This window comes from Hetaerina americana, unplaced genomic scaffold (assembly GCF_022747635.1).
Source record: "Hetaerina americana unplaced genomic scaffold, ioHetAmer1.1.p SCAF_4, whole genome shotgun sequence".
Taxonomy (NCBI): domain Eukaryota; kingdom Metazoa; phylum Arthropoda; class Insecta; order Odonata; family Calopterygidae; genus Hetaerina; species Hetaerina americana.
In genome coordinates, this window is record NW_027286985.1 from 11,230,760 (window position 1) to 11,245,892 (window position 15,133).

Here is a 15,133-nt window from a genome sequence, read left to right on the forward strand (position 1 = left end):
TACAATTAACAAATTCAATTTTAAGAAGGCATTCATTTGTTCAATTTATAAGCAATAATGCTGACTACGCTTGCATCATACAAAAGTTAATAACTACACATTCAATACCCAATAATTTCTGAATATCTACAAACATTTACAATTAATATTGAATACAACTTTAATATGGTATGGGCTGTTAATTCATCTACACCTACACAATACCTCAAAAGACATTACAAGGAAGGGTGGTAGGAGGTGTTAGGTCACCAGCCATTCATGCTCTAAAACATAGACACACACACAACTATATATATATATCTTCCAAATCATTAACATGTATGCATAAAAATACCTCCACCTCAAATACACACATCAGTACATACATATGTACTGATGTGTGTATATATATATGAACATATGTACAGGTATATATATGTACATATGTATATGTGTATATATATATATAATGGGATGGAACAATAGAACACAAATAAAATAGTAACATTCAATAGGACACTCACACGGTAAAATGTTTGAGCTTTCGGCCTTCTCAGAGGCCTTCAAGTAAGACACAGTAGCGTACATACATATATATATATATATATATATATATATATGTGTGTGTGTGTGTGTGTATGCATACATGTCATATACATATGTATACATATGTATGTGAGCACGCTTCAATCTATACCTGTCCATGTATAAATAACTGCTGTTTGAACATGGTGTAGATGCTGCCTGTTCATTTGGAATTTGATTAAATCCAATAAAAGTCATTGATGGGTGGAAGTACTTAGACCCAGCTTATACTCACCCCTGAATATGATGCAATCAAAATCGTAGCGATGAAAAATTAATTTCAGTGACCATAACGGAAATGCAATAATTTAAAATCTTCAATAAGAAATGCATTCCAAAAATGTTACAAGTTGATTGATGCAAGTAGCTGAATGAAAATTGTATTGAAGGGATTGAGTAAGGAGAGACACATAGCCAAGCCAAGTACACCTTCTGAGATGCAACTTTTGAGAAGAAATATCTTCCTAAATATTTACCAAGAGCAAACATTTAATCAAACTCACCTGAATTTATCATCAGCTCCTCCTTGGCTGGATTCGCTCATTTTCATGGCATAAAGATTTTGAGCGAATGACTGAAATTCAAAGAGACAAAAGTCAAACATTCATTTATCTCTTTACAATATCACCTCTTTCCACTTTTATATGAATGCAAAATTAAGATTTTCGCCATGAAATCATTTTTCAATTATGACTCGCTGAAATGGAAACTATTGCAGATAATATATTGTAGGGGATGTAAATTCAGACTGCATATCATGCATCTATTACCTACATGAGTTAGTATTCACACTTAGAAAGTCATTGGAGAATCAAGCAGTCATAGGTTGAGTTGCCTATGGGAATAAAAATGTTACAATGGTAAATGAAATACAAATATGCATTAAATTTTACAACAAACACTAATTGCTTCAATATTAAAGCCAATTACAATTTTTTGTTGCTAGTATCCTGTTTCACCGAGCTTTTGGTATATGTACAGTTCAAGTATGTCCAAATGTTTTGGAAATCATTAAATATTTTTGTGTAAAATTAAGTTTCCGATTTTACTTGAGAAGTAATTGGGGAAAATATGCGTTAAATGTTATGAAATAATTGGAAAATAATGTTTTGAATTGATTTTTTTTACAAAGAACAGAGCAATCAATAATTCGAAATCGTCATTCCACCTTGGACGAGTTCAACTCTGAATAAATAGCAGCGATGTTTGGAAGGTTTTTCATTCCGCTTGGATGCATGTTTCGGCAAACGAGAGAGAGAGGGAGATAGAGAGAAAGAGAGACTTCCCACCGCAAAGTCACCACGCGTCAGCTTTAAATGAGTAAACGGGAGTTCGATGGACTTCATTCATGCCGCAGGCGCTTTCCCCCACCCTCGTACAACATGAGCAGGCGTATCCAAACAGAAAGCGTCCGACACCTCGCCCCTTTTCTCCTCCCCCCCTCCCCTTTCCCTCCCCTCCAACTACTCCTCCTCCTCCAACTCCTCCTCCTCCTCCACTTCCCTCCCTTCCCCACTACCCACCCGGGATTGATCCCCTCCACGACCCACTCCCACCCGCAACAATGAATCACAGCCGTCCAACACTTCCTTCCCGGTGACAGGACCCAGCGAGACTTACGCTCACTTGTTGCTCGGATCTTTAACTTCGGACGAATTGGTGTGAGGCGAGGATGGGCGTGGCGCTGGGCAGGGTCGAATCGACTGCGGGGCTCGGGCGGTTGGAGAGGGCTTCGGCCCCCGCGGGACGGTGACGATGTATTTGCATTGCGCGGAATGTGTCGGCGTAACGACCCGCGGACTTTGCTTCGAGAGGAGATCCAAGTGTCCATAGTCGTTCATCCAAACTGACTCAGATTAATTTATATTCAACACGAGCTAATTGTCCTCTCTATTTAGCTAAAACATGGCGGGGTGGACTTTTAAAATGATGAATTAATTCAATTTTAATGAGGTAATTTGTAAAAAAAATTGCAATTAAATTGAACAATTTTGGCAACGAGATTGTTAATAGTTATAAATTATTTTATTCAAGAATTAGGCGAACGAATGATTAATGAACCGACTAAGGGACTTCCGAGGGCAAGTGAAAATGATGTTGTTTGGTAAATATCAACATTTTTAAACGTTCTTTGCTCCTTTCATACATTCTTCTCTATAGATTCCACAGAGGGCATATAATTTTGACCCCCGGCATCTCAGTAAATCATGAAATCAGGGTCACTGCATACACTTTTTGTTTGGAGTAAATCGAGTCATCCGATAGTACTCATCACTCATTGATAAAATGAAGAGGTGTGGACTATTGGCTGTGAATTTGTAAGGTGCAAATCCGATAGGCATTTTTGATTTTTGTGGAACTTTATGCTGATATTTCGGTCAACTTGGTGACCATCAACAGGAATGAGAGATTGACAGCGGGGAAGACAACATTAACGCAGTACTGCCCGTGATCAAATTAGTGCGTTCAAGTGGGAAGAGATGGGGGAGGTAGCGGGGGGCCGGTTTCTTGGGGTGGGAGATCTCTTCGTTGCTGTTGTCTTCCCCACGGTCAAACAACTCTCGTTACTGTTGATGGTCACCTAGTTGACCGAAATATCAGTGTAGAGTTCCTCAAAAATTCAATAATGTCTATAGGATTGGCACCTTACAAACTCATAGACAAACCTTAACTTATATTTTCATCACGACAAAAATGTGTTTGATTTGGTAAATTAAACGAATCGTGAACTCAAAAAATTTACTTTTTCCCAGTTTTGTAAACTAATTCTTAGAGATACTTTAGATAAACCTTTGGATAAAGACACAGTAAGACTTTGAAAGGGATTTAAGACGCTTGGTTTAAGATGACCTTTTCATTGACATATTGTTTTCTATTCCGATCTCAAAAGTGTGGTGCCATTAAAATGCCCCTAAATATGAAATTACGATGAGAGCACTGAACCCGCTATTGAGTGGATATATTCATTCATATAATCAACCTGATATTACTTGGAATTTATTCTACCAGGCTGATGAGACATGTGAGATATTTATTCATTTTAATTTGTTTTAATCCCTGCTCGTATCACAATAAGATTACAAATCGAAGTTCTCCAACCATAAGATTGGATCACCCCATACGAACGCGAACTGAAAGAAAATACAACAGAGCTATTGTCCAAGTGATTGAATGCACGTCAGGTTATATGACTTCATATAACACTGTAGTGACCTCCAGCAGCCGTAACTGCCGATTAAATCTCTCTCCCGGTTTCGTAATTAACGTTGCTAGCTTATAAATCGTTCCATATACTCCATTCCATTACGTTTTAATGTAGGGTATTCCGCAATTGTAATATGGAGACCCGAATTGCGGCAGTACGACTCTTACGGCGTTCAGGGAAGTCGACAAGATGACTAATTTGAATTCTGTGTGATCGTGTCGTACCGTTTTCCGTTGTTCAGCTGCTTCATTGTTCGAGCCAGTGCGACTCAACTTTTTTCAATTCAATAGCATGCTTTCACAAAATAGCATGGCACGACATGACGTTTTTGCTTCAAGGCACAGACATATTATTGCTCCATCCGGTTGTGTGCCTGGTCTTTTGAGTATCATGTCCCTGGCCCATCGATTTTAGTTACTCGTAAAGTGTTAAATACGTTCGTTTATTACATGGCGGAAAAATGATAGATCTAGTTACAGCTCAAGAATTTCTTTTCCATGGCTACACTCATAGTGTAGCGTTTTGCATAAATAGCCGCTGTTCACTTATCAGTTGAATTATCAAATTAACATATTTAATTACGATTCGGTGAAACTCTTGCATTGGCTGAAATGATAGTCATAAGAGGACATATGAATTTTACAGAGAAACATATTTTCATTAAAATCTTTTTAGGAACACACGAATGATCGTTGGCACGCGTTTCTTGGCTTGAATTTCTGGAGATATCACATTTGATAATTGTCGAAATAGACGATTGGTTAGTATAATATGCGTTTGCAGTGCGGAGTAACTAATATCAACCCAAATAAACAGCAATCACGTCTCCCGAGGTCGAAAAATTGACTGCCACGGTTTCAAGTTAACGATACGTTTTCGAGAAAATATTACGCGTTTGGTGTCTTCGTAAACAACATTTTCCTCCAACGTTCAGAAGAAACCAAAGACCTTGAGATGAGCAAGGCGGTGCACTCACGTGCTCAGGTTCACGAGGAAACTCACCTCCCCATTCTCCGGCGGATCTCCGTTACCGAACGTCGAAGCGACGACGAGTAGCAACGCCTCGTGCTCCATGCTCGTCATATCGTACTCGTCCATGCAGTGGACCTTGGGAGGAAAGAGGAAGGGGCAAGTTTAGAACCAAATGGAAATTGCTGCTCCGGACTCGATTGAATCACATCTCGGAACCACTCGTTTCCCTCACCTGGGAGTTGAAGGCGTGACCGAATATCTCGGCCAGTTTCTTCGCGTACATTTCTGACTTCCCCGTTTCGGTGGCGTACAAGACGGTCGCTTTGATGCGCCGGGACAGGGCCCGCCCGAATAATTTAGACGTGAATTTGACGGCCCTGAAACATTCAAATGATGCGTCAGGATGAATATTACCAAATGGCAACGCGTTCACTCTTAAACATGCAGACAATTTTAAGTAAATCGAAAAATAGATAATATCAATACATGTGTTTTAATAGTGCACATCTCTACCGTGGAAATAATTTAAAAGAGGCAAAAAAATTACTAAATGAAACAATTAATATCAAATTTGACTAAGAAAAACTCGACCATGGAAAAAATGTCACGTTTTCGATCAATTAAGTTCATTTTCTTTTGAATTTCGACATCTCTAAAGCTTTGCTTGGTAGATGTTGATGCTCCCGGATACAATTAGGGTTGTTGTCTCTCTTGGATTCGTTTGGAGACTACTGGAAATTTATAATATTCATATTGTGCTCTTGGATCCCAGTTTACCTAATATACTCAAAAAAACTATGCACGAGCTGATTGCAAATGACACTTCAGTTTTATAAGTATTGTCGCCGTTGGGGATAAATGGGTAAATCGGTAGGGGCAGGATGTCCAGAGAATAGAGGAAGGGTGGCGCCGTAATTAGATCACCGATAATAAAAAAAGGCTACACGGGAGCAAACAAAATTTAACGCGTACGGCGGACTCCCCTTTGGAGATCTGTCCACCTAGCACCCCATGTAGGGATCGAGATACTACCGAAAAATCCTACCACACCCGGGGCTAAAACCCGAACCCTTGGGGTGGGAGGCCAGTAAACTATTAGCTATCTCACCATCTCGATCCCCTCAATTACACTTGAATGGATATGAAAATGAATACATCGATTTGAGATTAAATGATTGCTTTCCCCTAACATTTTAACTTTAACTCATTTTAAAATTTTACATTCTAATTTAAATTTAAATTTTACAGTTTACCCTTACATTTTACAAAAATAAGGGCCACAACCCCCACGTTACAATTCATAAGGCCCTTTAAACAGATGTCTTCATCTGATTATGAATTAGGGAAGGGTTTCTTACCAAAAATTTCCACCCTAAGAGTGAAAATCGGAATCTGCTCCATGAGAATAGAAGCGAGTAGTTTTCACTTCAATATGATCGGTGAAAAACGTTTTAATCTACCAGCTGGCGGCACTGATTTCGTTTAGATCCAGGGATAGGGGTGTGCATGTACACACTTTCAAAGGATGAGATAATAGTTACAGAATTTTAAAGAATAGATCGAATGGAAATCTTTCTCTATCTTCGAGCCATGTTATAACTTCCACTACCTCATTTGAGGTGGATAGTACTACTATGACTCAATCAAAATATGAGAAATAATTATCATTAATTATGGGTAAAATATTGTTCCTCAGATCTATACTAATTGAGTTATTATCAATTGGAGTGGAAAAATTTTGCAAATAATTTATAATAATTTTTCGATTTTTATTTATTAATAATTGAATTTTATGGAACATTTATTAATAATTGAATTTATGTACACATATATATGTATGTATGTATGTATATTGAATTTTATAGAAGGTTTTTGAAGTTTTAGTTACAATAAATAGAACCTCGAATCATCAATAGAATAGTATGAACATTCATATTTATTCCTAATTGAATTATATTATAATTAAATTAGGAATGAATATGAGTGTTTATACTATTCCATTGATAATTCGAGTTTATTTTTAAGGTAACTAAGACTTCAAAAACCTTCACTCACATGAGAGGTTACATTTAAAGAAGACTGACAAATTAGTGTTTTGGAGCATATTGGTTAATATTATAAATGGCGATACGAATGATATCTAGTGCAATACAAAACAACGGTGTTAATATTCGCTGACAAGGAACATATAAATACGAAAGCGTTGCTGAAAGTTTGAGTCAAAATGGCGCACACGCATAGCGAATCACTATAGTTCCATGTCTCACCAAGGGAGAACAATGTGCGGCGCTGTTAATTGAAAATTGACGCGTTGAGTTCATTTCCCCTCACCTGGCGATCTGCTTGAAGTGGAACTTTCTCCGTGGCTTCTTCCCACTCTTACCCAGTTCTCGCCCCTTCTTCCAGACATGCGTCTTCCATGCAGCCTCCTAAATCAATGAAAAAAGGACAAACGGACTCGTACAAAAATCAATGGTATTTTCAATACAATAAAGGACTACGCTTCGTCACAGCCTTGGTCTGCCACTGTGGACTTATCACCAAAATGGACGTCAGATTACACAAAGATAAGCAAAAGACAAACACGTTCTTATTGAATTTATTCTTTCTTAAATGAAGACTTATTTAACGATATGACATCTCAGGCCAACTAGATCTAAAAATAGCAACAGGGAAGTAACTCCCTACGATCTTACGGGATACAATTTATCATAACTACATATCTTATCAGTATTTAAAGGTTATGAATCAGAATAAAAATGTGATGGGAAGTTTTTTTACTCGGAATTCGCATTAAGAAAAATAATAACTCGCAGGGGAGTTGTCATGGTTGCCATAAATTTCATTGCTCGTCGGTCATTGATTACATTTCAAAGCATATATTTATTCAAGTCAGTTTCCATATCAAATGACCCCTCAAGGCCTTCCATAAACTCATGTTATATTCTGGATGACCCATAAAATAGTTATTACATGCCTCATAAACAGAAAGCGGTTACCTCGGAACCATTTTTGTTCGATCGTCCTTAATCAAGTGGTAGTTTGGCGTGTTTTTCATCATATTACTTTCGGCTCTCTTGATTGGTTGAATTGGTTTCATCCGCAGTCGGTGTTAATTAACTCATAAGGATCGTTTAAGACTTTATCAAAGTATATAAAAGGAATACTCAATTCATCTTCTACACTCGGCTCACTTCTAACTTGCACTTAGGATGTTTTTTTATGGCCACTTCTTCACATTAGGTAAGTGAGACCCGAGTCAACAAGTCATTCTATTCGGGGTGGAAAATCACATTAAATCGATTTGGGGGATGAACTGTAAACTATGACCAAAAGGCTTGTCATCATCTATGGTTATTCTACCATAAACATGACGTTGAAACGGATTAATAGGTTTGTGAGGGAAGCATGCACATGTGACGCAAATACCTGATATTCATATGACGGCTTGAGGAAGTAGAGGGCCATCTCTTGGTGGAAAACTGGAGTGGCAGAAGAGGAGAGTGGTGGAACAATCCACACCCAGTCGGCAGGGCAGCCTTTTCTCAATCGTGCTTCATTCTCCATATGTTTCATGAACGACTCCGAAGCTGTGTGGTGATCTACAATGGTAACGTTCCGGGACTGTGGAAGAAAGTTGTAGAAAAAGGTGAACGTTCTACTCTACCCATGCTTTAAAGTTTTTACCCTTATGTTTAAACTTAAAGAAGTCACGGCAATACCTTGGCATGAATATCTGCTTACGAATCAGAATCATTTACTATCAATTATTTTAAGTAAATGTACAATAAAAAATTTGTAACAAGCATGTATGCGGACTTGCGTGAAGGATATTGATCCACGATGATGGAGATTTTGGTAACAAGGTAAATGGAAACAATAGGGAATATAAATTCTCAGAAAATGTCATTCCTAGAAGTGATACTTGCAAATAATTAGGTATATATTTAACTGAGAGCTTAGGGTGGGGGCTAAATGTGGAGTACATCTTTAAGAAAGCTTTCAAAACTCTTCATTGGGTGATGAGAAACCTCAAAGGGAGCGTTAGAACAACCAAGGAGAAGGCGTATCAGACCCTAGTAAGACCAATTTTAGAGTACGCTTCTCTTGTATGGGACCCTCATGAAGAAGGTCATATTAAAAAACTGGAAAAGGTGCAAAGAAAGGCTGCCTGATATGTACTGGGGAAGCATAGGAGGATGGAGAGTGTGTCTGACATGCTAGAAACCCTAGGCTGTGAACCTCTACAAACTAGAAGGAAAGTAAGCAGACTTTGTGGAATGTTCCGCATTCTGAAGGGGGAGAAAGCTTGGGCAGACCTTAGGAAAGAGGCGGGGAACCCAAATTTTATAGGCAGAAATGATCACAAATTTAAGGTAAAATGCCGGGCACAGAGAACTAATAAAAAAATTTTCTTTTCTAAACAGAACAATTGTTGATTGGAACACCTTACCTGCAAAAATATTCGAGCCCTTTCCTAACAGAGTGTATACTTTTAAGCATATATGTAAGGAATATATGTGATAATTTGATTGATGTTTGGTGTATTGTATTATATGTAATAGCTTATTTTTTTATATTTATCTTTTTTTCTTGCTGATTAATGGTTGTAAATGGGATGGGGATTCGCTTGTTTTGTTAAAGAGATTTGTGTTTTGAAGTCTGATTTTATCTATTATCTTTTGCGATTATTTGGGACTTGCGTGCCACCTGACACTGTCTATCAGCACATGTGTATTTTTAATAATAATAATAAAATGTAATATCTCGTTCAAAATATCAAAAGAACTAAAGGATGCATAATATGGCATATAGCAACATAACTAGTGAGGGAAGTGGGGATAACGTGCTGTTTAAGTTCAGGAAAGATAAGAGAACCTTCGTAGAAACACTGTTTGTAGGTTAAGGAACGAAAATAGACAGAAGGCATGGGACGACGTAAAATATATTTTCAACAGTTTATCATTGTAGCGGAAAGTAAAGGGATAGACTGTGGAGGAAAATATTCATGAAAAATAGGACGCAAAAATCTAAAAAAAGCTACTCTTGAGGGTCCCTGAGGAAATTCATAGGAAAGAAAATAATGGAATTCCTTTGAATTTATGAAACTTAATGATTACGATGGCATCCAGGAGGGAAAATTTCGGGAATACATTAACATTAAGAAGATGAATTTGGTTTGGGCATAAAATTTAAGCTTATTCTTTAAGTACCACTAACTACTTCGGGGCAAATTTTTCCATTTAACTACGATTTAAAACGTAAAGCTTTGGGCATTGGAAAATAAGCACAATAATAAATCGCTAACAGAACACTGCTATCCTCTAATCCTACGCTTGATTCAATTTAAATTTAGAGGATTCTACTCCATTGAATTCGACTGGCTTGAAGAAAACAACCAAATAAACTGGGGAAAAATTGCTTCATCAACAAAAATAATCGATCGATTACCATGGGACAGTTTGATCGGGCTCATAAATGAAATCTTATCTTCTGAAAATTTTATGCACCAACAAGTTATAAGTCTCAACTTTTTATTTTCAATTACACTGTTTAATTAATGAGAAAGAGTCGTTTTGATAAGGGTACTCGACGGAGGACATCATCAAATTTCTTTTGATACTCGGTCGATGGTCGGTGCGTGGCCTGGAATTTCAGAGTCCCATCATGGCACCGCATGCCCCTGCACTTGATGCCCTTAGCGCTAAGCGTCCTTTCGTAAACTTCGACGAGTGTTTGCCCCAATGCGCTCCTGTTTTTAACGGCTGAGCATTAATGTTTTTTTCATACACTGACAACTTTTGCCCAGAAGTCTTACTCCCTACCTATATATATATATATATATATATATATATATATATATATATATATATATATATATATATAGAAATAGGCAGGGAAATATATATATATATATATAACGATTGTACGGAAAAACTCACACGAGCGGCACAATAATGGGCTGACACAATATAACACAAATAGAAAAGAATAGACACATTTAAAAGAACACTCACTCGGTAAATTGTTCGAGCTTTCGGCCCTCTCAGAGGCCTTCTTCAAGAGAGACTGAGACTGAGAGAGTCTCTCTTGAAGAAGGCCTCTGAGAGGGCCGAAAGCTCGAACAATTTACCGTGTGAGTGTTCTTTTAAATGTGTCTATTCTTTTCTATTTGTGTTATATTGTGTCAGCCCATTATATATATATATATATATATTTATGTGTAGGGAAATATATATATATATATACATATACACACACATATACTTATGTGACAGATGAAAAAATTGAAGTTTGAAAAGTTCATTCAATTTGTATTCTCCCTGGTAAGCCTGCAGTTGTGGAGGGGAAATATATATCCGACCATAATATAAGAGTAAAAAAAATTCGGTCCACTAAAATTTTTAATTTCAATGGGAAGCTGACTTGAAAAGTATAAAAAAACTTAAGTAACCAAAAAACTCACCTGAAAGCTGTGCAAAACGGCAACATTCACTTCCACCATCGCTTTGTCCTTCCATAATGTGACGGGCGTCCTTGTGTCCAATCCCATGTGCTGGGCAACCGTCTGAAAAAAATCACAAAGTTAACGTCTGAAAATATCGCTAAATATTTTTGGACAGGAAGCAAATCTTCATCACCTTCAGTCTTTTGGCCTTAATCAATGCTCCGTTTCCACAATAACGTTTAATACATTGCACAATAATAGCCATTTGGAGGTGAGTGGAAATGAGAAATATTTCATTTCTCTGAGGCATATTACTTAACACTTGAATCGAATGTGAATGCACGAATCTCGGAGATTCAATTATTGTTTTATTAAATAATATATTAGATATTATTAATATTATATTTTATTCACACATTAGAAATTGTTAAATAACGTTACCGTCTATAAAACTCGTATCTTGTAAAATATTATAAAGAAAAACGTTTCTGTTTGTTCAAGTGACATTTTAGAATCACATAATTTTCTATAATTTTGTGTCCAACTATAAAGTTCAACTTTACGACGCCTTCTTAAACGACTCTACAGAGACGAAATTTGGAAAAAAATCAAAAATGGTATAAATTAAAAACTTTTCCAAAGAGGAATATTTATTTTCGTGAACAAATACATTTTGCTCACTCTGCTCAAGAGCGAGTTTTTATAATTCAAATAAAAATGCATAACGATTTTCAAATGAAATTAACGGAAAAAATAGCCGAAATAGGGAATTTATTTTGGCATTTCATTCATTGACGTAACCACCCAAAGAAACGGAATGAGCGAATGAATGTACAGGTGGAATGATTTCCTGTTACCTCGATTAGATTGTACCGGTTGACGTCACAAAGATCCCTGCAACCAATCTCGGTGCTCATATACCAGCCGTTGAAAGGGGTCGCCGGAAACTCAAGTCCCCCGACGTCGAAGAGCATTCCCGAGACAGCAGGAAGGGCGTACCAGCGAAGCTGCAGGTCCTTGAACCACTCGAACCTACGATCGGGCGTTGGGAGAGAGTGTTTTTATCGCAATAACTCGTCCATTTATGTAAGAGATGCCGGCGAGTGCACCTAATAGTTTATTAAAACAAGTAACGAAAGCAGAATTAAGTCAAGAAGGAAAAAAAGCTATAAGGATGTTGACTTGATTAGATGAATAAAGTTTAGAACAATACTAAAAAAATCAACCGTGATTTAATGATATTAATGTAAGGCGTGCGTTGAATTTGATGTTGAAGATTTAGAAAAGATTAAAAAAATAACTACAGTTAAATTCAAATGAATGAATTCACAACTTATAACCATCTTCAATGTTAACTACACTAACCATGTTCACTTATTCGGAAATCATTCACGTACAAAGATATACGCAAAAAAATTACTGCTTAGAAATGAACTTGAGTGAAAGTTTCCAAGTGCCACTTCTAATTCCGATATACGTGGACCCTATTAACCTTAATCACTCAGAGAACAATTTCAGTTTTCTCCGTACTAGTATAATACCGGGTGAAATTTGATTAAATTGAGCACATATTACAAGGCAATAATCTATGTAAGGCATACTCATCAACTTCATCAATTCAGCTAATGTTTCTAAACGGCAAAATAATATCAGAAATTCAATGGAAATAAAATGAAAAGTAAATGGGTTGGAGAATATTTAGGTTAAATAATATAAACTCCAACCATTATCAAAAGAGAAATGACTGCAAAAGCTGTCTATAAGGTTCCAACGCTTACTATTACTGTTTCAGTTCTCTAAACATTCAATTCCCTTTTAAAAGCCTTCGCACGTTTTCCATCAATAAGTTCACTCAATGAAAGCAACGCTGCGTGAGCACTTAAACTAATTGAAACCGATCGAGAACGGCATCCCTAGAGATACTTCAATTGACTAATCTCCCAGCCATAGACTGGGGCAGCCATATGTAGAAGAGATCCCTAAAGTATATTATTATACTATGATTGCCTTGGGCGTACATATATCTTTCTAATCATTCTATCATCAGGTAATGCATTATTATTGGAAAACCTTGAGGATCAGATTCTATTGAAAAGAAGGGGGAAGTCTTCTAAAAAATTCACAACAATGAATAGGGTGCATAAATAATTCGCCAGTGTATATTTTTGTATTTGGTCCTTTGCACTTAAACAAAAGAACGAAGACATACGAACAATACGATACGACCTGGCAATTTCTCCCTCATTGACATTTAAAGAATTGTTGGGCGATAGGCACATCCTTACATGTATATAAAGCCTTAAAATGCGAAAACAGATGACAGTGAATTAAAATGGCTAAATCCTGTGATGCGAGTTGAAATAAATGGAGTTAAGGACATTTTAATTTAATCTTGTTCGTTACAAGATATATTTATTAAAAAAGTGATTAGACAATAAGGTAAGATGGAACTATGTGAAACATACCTTCGCTACGTAACATTTTCATTCTCTAGTCATCCATTAATTAGTCAGTTGTACCTAAAACAAATCATGGAAGTTTTACGTGGATTATGGAGGTGGTTCTTAAAAAGGAGATAAATTAGCAGAAAATAGAAGGTGCGGCAACTGTTTTGAAACAGTTAGAATATTTGATTTGAAGAGAAGAAGACAGGCTGCATTTTCTCATTAAAGGTTGATATATTCAACTTGACATAGTTAATAACAAGTAGTAAATTACCAATCAGATTGCTTTGTCGAGGATGCACATTTTAAATCCTTTTTTAATCATGCATTTCAGTTACCTTCAGCTACCATCCTCTTATATTTATCTCAATTACACCTGTGCTTGGCAAATTATTGGTGCCATATAAATGAATATACTCCGGCAAAAGTTTTATACCCAATCATTGTCTGAATTTCCAGAATATTACAGCTAAAAAAAGAATATATTTGATGGAAACAGTAAAAAAATTCCTTAGAGATAATAAAAACTATCTTCATCAAATTTAGAAGAACTCTGTGATCTGATTTGATCTCTAGTATTCTTTGTATAATTGCATGCTTCTTACGTGAAAATTTGATTAATGCTATATCTATTTTTAGGATTAAATTTTAACCAATAAACCCGTTAATAAAATATTAAAAAGTAGCTTTGGTAAAGTATAAAAAATATTTATTTTAAAATAGTTGACCCATTTACTTCCGTTCCGCGTCAGTTAGGCCAAAATCGTTTACGAAAAACGATGAATGAAAACTTTTTCCAAATTTCAGTTCTTTTGGTCCCGCCCACAATGGATTGCTGTTTTGCGCTCAATTTTTATGGAAATGTTCCTACAGAGAAACTAAATTTGCGCTTCATTGCGTGTTCTATCTTGGACTGCAACGAGCTTCATTTCGAGGTTTATATGCGTGGCAGACTGTTCAAGGTTTATTGGCTCTTCGGTGAAAAACACCACCCGCACGAAACGAATTCGGAGTTATTCCATCTCGCACCGGACACGTCTCCAGCATCTAGTTTTGTACTCACGTGGGATGCGTCAAGGGCACTTCCATCACAATGTCCGGCGGCAGGTCGAAATAGTCGGGGTCGTGTCCGTTGGCCGAAAGAACCAACGGGAGGATGTCAAAGCGACCGCCTTTGCCCCTCCATCCCAACTTCATGCAAACCTGGAAAAAATTTATGGTGTGTTTATGACGTGGGCTTGAACCAAGCGAAATCGATCGCTTTCGATCCACCACGACTTTGAGGTCCTCATGAACACTCGTTGCTTTTCATGCCCACCCAGGGCTCTCCTATGTGCCAATAAGAATGTATGTTAAATGAAAATATCAATTAAAAATCAGTCCCCCAACAAAAATGTAACCGATATAATAAATTTAAATCGTATTAATTTCATCCTTTAACGCTCGACAGCGTGTATAAAAGGCGATGAACTCTGACACATAATGTCTAAAAAGCAAATT

The 15,133-nt window shown here is 36.8% G+C and overlaps 1 protein-coding gene across 3 annotated transcripts in view; it reads right to left on the bottom strand.

The window, feature by feature from the left end:
- Positions 1-15,133, bottom strand: part of Nos (Nitric oxide synthase) — a 277,326-nt gene that overhangs the window by 32,079 nt on the left and 230,114 nt on the right. For all 3 annotated transcript variants that reach the window (XM_071590448.1, XM_071590447.1, XM_071590449.1), the window contains exons 7-14: positions 14,697-14,836; positions 12,047-12,221; positions 11,208-11,309; positions 8,171-8,365; positions 7,073-7,170; positions 4,974-5,118; positions 4,772-4,876; positions 1,068-1,138 (exon numbers count right to left, since the gene is read on the bottom strand). In XM_071590448.1, coding sequence (XP_071446549.1) covers positions 1,068-1,138; positions 4,772-4,876; positions 4,974-5,118; positions 7,073-7,170; positions 8,171-8,365; positions 11,208-11,309; positions 12,047-12,221; positions 14,697-14,836 — 1,031 coding nt within the window. The remainder of the gene's footprint in view (positions 1-1,067; positions 1,139-4,771; positions 4,877-4,973; positions 5,119-7,072; positions 7,171-8,170; positions 8,366-11,207; positions 11,310-12,046; positions 12,222-14,696; positions 14,837-15,133) is intronic.